The sequence below is a fragment of the Chelonia mydas genome, chromosome 19 (genome assembly GCF_015237465.2).
Source record: "Chelonia mydas isolate rCheMyd1 chromosome 19, rCheMyd1.pri.v2, whole genome shotgun sequence".
In the NCBI taxonomy this organism is placed as follows: Eukaryota; Metazoa; Chordata; order Testudines; family Cheloniidae; genus Chelonia; species Chelonia mydas.
Window position 1 is genome coordinate 3,886,394 of NC_051259.2, and position 9,333 is coordinate 3,895,726.

At 57.5% G+C, this 9,333-nt stretch overlaps 1 protein-coding gene across 1 annotated transcript; it reads left to right on the plus strand.

Moving 5' to 3' along the window:
• The first annotated feature begins 7,237 nt into the window (after positions 1–7,237).
• On the plus strand, positions 7,238–8,248 carry LOC102935080 (platelet-activating factor receptor). Its single transcript, XM_007060755.3, has one exon. It carries the CDS (start codon positions 7,238–7,240, stop codon positions 8,246–8,248), a length of 1,011 nt encoding a protein of 336 aa, XP_007060817.2.
• Positions 8,249–9,333: the final 1,085 nt, after the last annotated feature.

Below are 9,333 nucleotides of genomic sequence, written 5' to 3' on the forward strand. Positions count from 1 at the left end.
AGGGCTTTGAGAGCTACTGCTATTGAGCACAACATAAGAGCCAGGGCGCATTATGAGGATCTATATTCCAAGCTAAGTGCCACTCCTGCTTAGGAATAAACAGTCTAATGAGAAAGCTTAAGAAGGCCAAATATTTTTTTGTTATCGAACTCGCTGCTCTGCCAGTGGGCTTGGAAACGGAGCTGGTGTATGCGGAATAGTCTAACATGGGCTGTGTCATCGTGACGTTCACAAGAGCACCAGCTTTTCGAGGGCTCTGCACCAACCAGTGGGGCTAGGTTCCCCCCCCCACCCCCCGGTGCCGATTTGTTTGGAACTCAGCCCCGCTTGCGAGTGCTGAGCTCCCAGAAATCAGGGCCACCCGGTGTTCCTGGGAGGTCTCCCATACAAGCACTAACCAGGCCTGACCCGGCTTAGCTGCCAAGATCAGACAAGATTGAGCACATTCGGGGTCTGGGGGCAGATCCTCTACTGTTGTCAGTGGAAGTTAGGAGCCTAAATACCTCTCTGAGGATCAGGGCCTTGGTGAGTAAATACTGACACTTAAGGGGGGGGATGATTTTGGTGCTGGTCAATGGGAAAGGGTCAAGGCAGCCTGAACTCTGGGGTGGCCTTAAGATCCCTTCTCTGTAGCACGGAGTGTTTCTGTGGCTGGGCTGAAAAGCTCAGCTCATGTGGTTTGAGTCTCTTGAGAAAATCTGTGGCCTTTCGTGGCTGTCTGTCAGCTAAGGGCGCCTGGCAGTGTCTCGGCCTCCCAGCGCGGGGCTGAAATGACTCGCGCCAAAAAAGCCACAGCTTCCTTGTAACTCTGTGACAGCCAGTCCCTGGCAAGCAGAATGTGTCTGGGCTGGGGAAGCCTCTGTCTCTCTCTCTCTCTCTCCTCGACTCCTGCTCATCTGCCCATTTGAAGCAGGGCTGCTGCAGAACAAGTCAGACAGGCAGAGTCCGTGGGTAAGGACCAAACCGATTTTCTTACCACTCGGTCTCTTTGGGGGCTCTTTGCTGCATCTCTGGGGCTTTGCCTTGCTGCCTTTGGGCCCAGCCTTGGGGGTGTGTGTGTGTGAGTGAGTGAGAGATTTGCATGGCCCCCATGAATAGCCACAGAGCAGGGACAGTGTGAGCAGCAGCTTCCCGCACTCCCGCCCTGGGAGGGCTCCAGCTAGCCAGTCTTTCGGTGTGCTTGGCCTCGTTGCTGAGACTGCTAACAAGGGGCCCAGCTACTGTCCAGTGAGTTGGTGGTTTCAAAAGTGCGCGATGGGGGGAGACAGGAAACCTTTCTGGATGTCAGTAAGTCCTAGAGCTGCGCGAGCTTGAGGCAGGGTCACAGGGGCAGTGATTCAACCTCAAGCTTCAGGGCTCAAACCGATTGCCTGCAGGGGTCAGGAAGGAATGCCCAACCCCCTGGTCTCAGCACTCAACGAGTGGCTGAGTGCCTTTGCTGGAAGCTGGCCCCTCTCTGGGGCAGGGCAGTAGCTGCTGATTCGATCTGAGATGCTCGTTCCTTCCCGGTGGGAACGTAGCCTATTGCTGTGGGAGTGGAGAGTGTGGCTAGCAGCAGGGCAGGGCGAGTGTGCACAGCTGATGAACCAGCGATTGCCAGGCAGAGAGAAGCCAGCGCCTGGCTCGGCCGAGGGGGAGCTGCACTGCCCGGCTGGAGCAGGACGCAGGCAGGGACATTCCGACGGGCGCACATACGCGGCTGTGGTGGGAATGCTAAGCCCCTGCAGCTGCGAGCTGGAGCTGGGGCAGCATCTCTTCTCTCCGTGGCTTAGACCCTGTGGCCCTGGATGCAGCTGTGCCTCTGACTCATGGCAGTTTGGTAAATCCCCCAGGAAATCCCTCTCTCTGTGACAGCCCGGAGGGCTCTGGAGTGGGGCTGGGGATGAGGGGTTTGGGGTGTGGGAGGGGCTCAGGGCTAGGGCAGAGGGTTGGGATGTGGGGGGAGGGCTGCAGGGTGGGGCTGGGGATGAGGGGTTCAGGAGGGAGTTCGGGGTGGGGCAGAGGGTTTGGGATGTTGGGGGTGAGGGCTCTGGCTGGGGCTTGGGATGAGGGATTTGGGGTGTGGGGCAGCTCAGGGCTACAGCCACACAGAAGGGAAACTAGCAAAAGAAAAGAAAAGAAAAGCAGAGGAGAGGAAGGGACAGAAAAAGCCCAAAGCAGCCACCTGGGGCTTCCTGAGCTTCTGCGGTCACCCATTCACTCCTCTGAACTTCCACCCAAACGCCTCAGCCTGCCGCTGGCACCGCTCCCTTGGCAGCCGCCTGCTGCCCAGGGCTCAGGCAGGGACGCTTCAGGGGAGACACCCAGCCCCGAACACTGGTGGAGCCAGACCCCCCGTGCCCTGAATATTGCTGGAGCCCGGGCACCACAGGCCCATATAACTTGCTGCCCTGGTCAAGTCAGACTAAATCTGGCTTCCTTTGCCTCTACATTCGGGGTTTTCCTTTGGCCCAGGGAATGGCAGAGGCTGAAGCTCGCTGCACGGATCTATGTGGCAGCTGGAAATATCTGCAGTGGAGCAAGGGCCTATCTGTCCTTTCCACCTCTAGCCATGCAACCGGGCCTGGTATTTCTAATGCGTGGCCACTGGCCCTGGCATCTCGGCCTCAAGGCCTCTCCTGGGCCAGGTCACGGGGCAGGGAAAGTACTGACGCTCTGTGAACATCTGTCGCCTGCTATTGGAGCAGAGACTAGGGTTCTCGATTGGGCTGCAGTCCCAGGGAGTTTCCCTGGAATGAAAGGGATGGGAAAGTTGGATTGCATTGAGGATGCGCGGCCCGGCTGCTCGTGAGAACCACAGCGTTGAGCCTCCTGGCCCCTGCTCCGTCTGAGCAAGGCTCCGCCGAGTTGCCTCCTGAATGGTCCAGGCAAAGAGCTAAGGCTGGGAGGTGCTGCAGGAAGGGGGGGTGCTGGGGGAGGGACTTCAGCCAGCTCTGATGCCCCGCAGCCTTTCAGGAGCCAAGGCGTTGGCTTGGCTGGAGGGTGGCGTGGGGACGGCGCAGGCCACGGTCCCAGCCCCTGTATCATCTCGGCCCAGAGATGACCAGCTGGCGTTTGGATCGCATGCCTGGGAAAGAAAAAACTCCAACTCCCCAATGCTGCCGCTGGTGCCTTCCTCCAAACCTGCTGCCGGCGAAACCTGGGGCTGATTTCCCCTGGGACAATGGCTCCGGCTGGGTGGTGGAGGTGCAGGGCTTGGCCTGCTCTGTCTGGGGCCTAGATGCTACGGGGATGGGTGCACTGCGTGGTGACTAGGCAGTCAGATGTGCAGGGTTGGATTGAGGGATGGCTGGATGGACGGGAGCACGGATCCAGAGACGGACAGTCCCTTCCTCCTTAACCCACAGGGCTCTCTGGCGCGCCGACCGTCTGCCTTCGGGCGAGCAGCGGGAAGCACTGCAACTTGGTTGAGACGTTAACGGCCAACCTGTCTGGCTGGCTGTCAGGCGCCAGGCTGTGGTTTGAGGTTAGGGTTCTCTGGTGATTCCCCTGCAGCCCTGTGGCTGCTGACAGTGCAGTGATGAGCAGAGAGTCCCGTAGGCCTAGACAATGGTCTACATGCTGACGGGGGCTGTACGGCGTAAGGAGCCCGAGCTGCTGTCCCGTGAACTGTGTCCCAGCTCGGATGCAGGAACCTCCTCGCTCATCCCGGAATGAGTCCTCTCCGGGGTCCTTTCGGGCTTGGCAGCCTGCTGACTGCCCCCCCGGCCAGCCTCCCTCCTGCGTCACAGGAAGCTGGGGCTCAGAGCCTCAGTGCGGCAACCGGGTAAGTGCTGTTGCTCTCCAGACCCTGCTCGTCCAGCCCTGCTCCCCAGACAGCTCTGCTGAGGCCTGTGAGGAGCAGGGGTCTGGGCTTGTCTCAGGGCAGTCATGGCGCTGGATTGCAGGGGGAGGCGGAGACGCTGCCCGCTGAGAGGGGCTGGGGGCGGACGGCAGGTGTGACAAGAATGCGCGCTGCCGAGGGGATGGCTCGCTCGCCCTGCCGGCGAAGGATGGGGGCCAGAGGAGAATCCAGCTCTCTGGTTAGCGGGAGGTAGAAGAGCATTTTTGTCCCCTTGGGTCCTGGGGCCTGGCTGGCCCAGGGGACAGCGATGGGGGCTGAGTGCCCAACACCCCCAGCCATGGCCAGTTAGTGTCTATGTCCTCGATCTCTAGGTGCTGAGGGAACAGGCAGCAAGGATGGATGGGACCCAACCCCCCTGCCATCCCCCGCTCCCAGCAGGAACGGGGCGTCCGGCTGGGGTCTGCTCTGCCCAGGGATCACATGAAACCTCCCTTCACCTGTCACCACCCCTTGCCTGCACTGCAGCCAGACAGGGAGGGGAGCTGCAGGCCGGGCAGGGATTTCCCCGCGTCTGGAGCACTTTGTTCCTTCTGCAAAGCGTTTCAAACCCACTGAGGACACAGCAGGCTCTGTTCTGCAGAGAGCCGCTGGGTTAAGGGCCAGGTTCTTCCCCTTGTTCAGACAGGGCTGGGCTGCCTAGTTCACATGGGGCACTGAGCATCAGTGTCGTGTGACTTCTATAAGTGGGGGGGCTGGGCTCCGGTCAGGCCAACGGGGCCGCGCGGGTGTGTGGGCAAATTCCCTGCCTGCCCACAGGGGCACCGTTTCAGATGCTTCGGGGGGAGGAGGGGCATAACTTTAACCATGGTTCCAGGGACGACTTAGACAACTGAAAACACTTGTTTTTTGGCAGATAATAACTTACAGCGCTCCTGTCGGATCATTTCTGTCTCATTCCTATAGCAAGAAAGAAAATGTAATAAATACTAGACCCGCTCAGCTCTAATACTAACGTGTTCTGACCTCTTATGGCAAGTCGCTTACGGGACACGGGTGAGGTTTAAATCGTACTGTCTCGTCGTACTCAGATACTCTTACTGAAGCCAGAAGGGACCATCATGATCATCTAGTCTGACCTCCAGCACATCGCAGGCCACAGAACCTCCCCCCACACTCCTGTAACAGACCCCAAACCTCTGGCTGAGTTACTGACCTCCTCAAATCATGCTTTAAAGACTTCAAGTTACAGAGAATCCACCATTTACACCGGCAAATGACCCATGCCCCAGGCTGCAGAGGTCTCTGCCAATTTGACCCAGGGGGGAAATTCCTTCCTGACCCCAAATCCGATGATCAGTTAGCCCCTGTCCTGTGGGCAAGACCCACCAGGCAGACACCTGGGAATAATTCTCTGTGGTAACTCAGCCCTCCCCATCTAGTGTCCCGCTTCAGCCATTGGGGATTTTTGCTACAGGCCATCGCCAATGGGCCACATGCCATTGTAGGCAGTCCTGTCACACCATCTCCTCTAGAAACTTCCCAAGCTCAGTCTTGAAGCCAGTTGGGTTTTTTTCCCCCACTGCTCCCCTTGGGAGGCTGCTCCAGAACTTCGCTCCTCTGATGGTTAGAAACCTTCACCTAATTTCAAGCCTAAACTTGGTGATGGACAGTTCCTATCCATTTGTTCTGGGGTCCACACTGGTGCTTAATTTAAATAACTCTTCTCCCTCCCTGGTATTTGTCCCTCTGATGTATTTATAGGAGGCAATCATCTCTCCCCTCAGCCTTCTACTGGTTAGGCTAAACAAGCCAAGGTCTTTGAGTTTCCTAAGGTAGGTTTTCCATTCCTCAGATCATCCTAGTAGCCTTTCTCTGCACCTGTTCCACTTTGAATTAGTCTTTCTTAAACATGGGAGACCAGAATTGCACACAGGATTCCAGATGAGGTCTCGCCAGTGCCTTGTATAATGGTACTAACACTTCCCTGTCTCTAGTGGAAACACCTCGCCTGAAACACCCCAGGACCGCATTAGCCTTTTTCACAGCCGCATACCACTGATGGTTCTTGTTCATCCTGTGAACAACAAATAGACCCAGGTCTTTCTCCTCCTCCTCTGTCACTTCCAACTGATAGGTCCCCCAGCAAAAATTCTTGTTGTTAGTCTCTAAGTACAAGACCTTGTACTTTGCCCTATTAAATATCATCCCATTTCTATTACTCCAGTTTACAAGGTCATCCAGATCTTCTTGTACGATATTCTGATCCTCCTCGGTATTGGCAATACCTCCCAACTTTGTGTCCTCTGCATATTTTATTAGCACACGCCCACTTTTTATGCCAAGGTCAGTAATAAAAAAGTTTAAGATTGGTCCCAAGACTGATCCCTGATAAATGGTTCCACTGGTAAATGCCCTCTAGCCTGACAGTTCACCTTTCAGTGTGACCTGCTGTAGTCTTCCCTTTAACCAGTTCCTTATCCACCTTTCAGTTCTCATATTAATCCCCTTTCTATCCAATTTAACTAATTAATTGCTCACGTGGAACTGCATCAAACACTTTACTGAAATCCAGGTAGATTAGATCTACTGCATTTCTTTTGTCTAAAAAATCAGTTCTCTTTCCAAGGAAAGATATGAGTAACTTTGTAACTGCCTCTGGAATACAACAACTGAAATAATTGTAGAAAAATCTCCAATTACTTTCTATCATTTAGGTGACTTTTCCCAGTCCACCAAACTTGGAACAGATCATTTAACTTTAGGAAACATCCTATCAGTCCTTTCTTCTCTTAATCACCGTGTTTATAAACAAAATTCTGACTCCTAGACCCTGCCTCAGGGCTCAAGCTGGGAGCAGCTCATCTGTCTCGTCTGCAGAATTCATTGCATTGCACACTCAGGATGCCTGCCTGAGGCTTGCAGTTTGGGGGAGGGGGGGAAAGCCCTCCATGACCCCCCCAAACTCCGCCTGTGGCTGCTGTGCTCATGTTTGCTTCGAGTCTTATGCTTTCAGGCTTTACTGGGAGTTCAGTGCCTAGATGCTTAGCTGGATGGATAGAGGAGTGTGTGTGGAGATGGGTGGAGAGAGGGGCTGAATGGAGAGGGGGAGAGGTCTGGGTGGATGTATGGCTCATTGGAGGGGTGTGGATGGAGAGAGAGCTCGAGGGGTATTTATGGAGCTGGCTGGCTGGATAGATCAATGGGTGGATGGGGAGATAGGTGGAGGCGTGGGGATAGGGATAGATAGAACTTCTCCGGAGTTTGAGGGGGTCAGGTTGGCTCCTCCTACCCAGCAAGGTGTGCTGGGGCCAGGTTGACAACATAGCTTTATGAGGGGCTCCTAATCAGTGTCAGTCCCCCGTCCCCCCAGCTCAGGACTCTGACCCCCTTTCAGGCACACAGCCCAGGCCTCCCCTCTAACCCTGCCCTCTCTTGTCTTCCAGAGGTGCTGAGATGAACAACTGGACGGCCGGGCTGGAGGCAACGGAGGCACCCCTGGGTGCTGGCCGCGGGGAGTGTGAGCTGAGTGACCCCGTGCAGTTTGTGCTGGTGCCCCTAGTGTACTGCGTGGTGCTCTGCGTGGGGCTGCCTGGCAATCTGGTGGCCCTGCTGGCCTTTCTGCAGAGTGGCCAGGTGAGGAAGGCCATCCGCATCTACCTCATCAACCTCACGCTGGCCGACATCCTCTTCAACCTCACCCTGCCCCTCTGGATCCCCTACTACTTGGCCGGGGGGCACTGGGCCCTCTCAGACGCCACCTGCCGTCTGGCTGGGGCTGCCTACTACATAGCCACCTACAGTGCCATCGCCTTCATGACCCTCATCAGCTTCGATCGCTACTGCACCGTCCGCGTGGCCAGGCTGGACCTGGCTCTGAACCGGCGCCACGGGGCCATGGCAGCTTGCGTGGCGGTCTGGCTGCTGTGTTTGGGCTGCGCCATCCCCTCCCTGGCAGCCCAGCAGACCTGGGTGGGCTCTCAGGGCACCAAGTGCTTTGAGCAGTCTGCGGGGCACAGGAACTATGCCTATGCCATGGTGGGCTTCTTCGTGGCCTCCTTCCTGGTGGTGCTGGGCGCGTACGCCTCCATCATGAGGTCGCTCTCGGCCACTGCCTCCCACGGCAGCCACCGCCGGCTGGCCCGGGCCATGGTGCTGGGCATGCTGTTGGTGTTCGTGGTCTGCGTGGCCCCCTACCACCTCACCCTGGCCCCCTGGGTGGCCAGCCGGACGCAGACCCCCGGCTGCAGCCCACCCTCCACCCTGGACATCCTGCACACCCTGAGTGTGGCCCTGCTGAGCCTCAACAGCTGCATCGATCCGCTGATCTACTGCTTCTCCATCAAGCGCTTCCGGGCTGATCTGTGGATGACTGCGCGCAAGATCGTCCGGTGCCTCCCACTGCCCCCCTCCCCGCTGGAGAGATCCATTCCCAACGTCCGCTCCTCCTCCTTCACCTCCTCCTAGCGGGGCCACTGGGAGAACGGCTCACGGCTTAGCTCGGCTCCCTCTCCAGGGCACTGGTCCACCCTAGCGCCAGCCTCCAGCGTCTTGGCCTCGTTGTGCGAATCTTGAACTTGCCACCGGAGCTCTTCCAGTGGGGCGTGGGGGGTCACCTGGTAACAGCATCTCCCTGGCCTGATTGGAGGGTGACCAAGTGTCCGGTGTGAGCTGGGGATCCGCTCCCTGCCAGTGTGCCCCGTGGCAGGAGGTTGGCAGGAACGGCTTTGCTGACGAGTCTGAGCCAACCTGCCCGGATGCACCCGGCCCACCTGGATCTCACTCTCTGCCACCCCCAGGCAGTCCAGCCCCCAGTGCTCCTCTGGGACATGGGCCTCCGCGGGGCTTCGGCTGGATCTGAAGATTCGAGGGACGTGGCGGTGGCATGTCTCTCTCCTCAGCAGTGCTGGCCTTGTTGCCTTCATGTTGCTGCCGGAGTGAGAGGCTTCTCCTGGGCTCCTGGGCTGCTCCTGCCTGTTTTGGAACCCCTTCTTTGCTCAGCATGGGTACGGAGCTGCCCCATCCCTGCCTTCCTGCTCCTCTGGCGCGTTAAACCCCCCTTGGGCAGATGTCCCCTACCGTCGCTGCTCAGGGCATGTCACTCACCCATCAGCCCCATCAGAGCGTCTCCAGCCTCTCGGCTGGATTGTGGGGACTTGAGCACTAGCAGTAATTAGCTCCTGGCCCTCCTGATGGGGATGTGCCCCGGAGGGTTACGACAGGCTGTTAGTTGGTGGGAGGGATGCATGGCTTTGTACCTGGTGTAACGCCCATGGCCAGGACGGAGGGTCCCGCCTGCTTGGAGACAAGGCTGCTTGGAAACGGGCCACGTGAATTTGTGCATAAACTGCGTTTTCTCTTCAAAGTTCTTTTCCTTGTCTCCTAGCTCGGCGCAGCCGGAACGGAGCACTGCAGCCGGCTCCCAGCAGGGACGGGTCGTCTGGCTGGGGTCTGCTCTCCCCAAGGGTCCGTTGATATGGGGTCTGTCATAGGGTGACACTGGCCCTTTAAGAGGGAAGAGGCCCGTGCACCTGTGACTGGGCACTTGACCC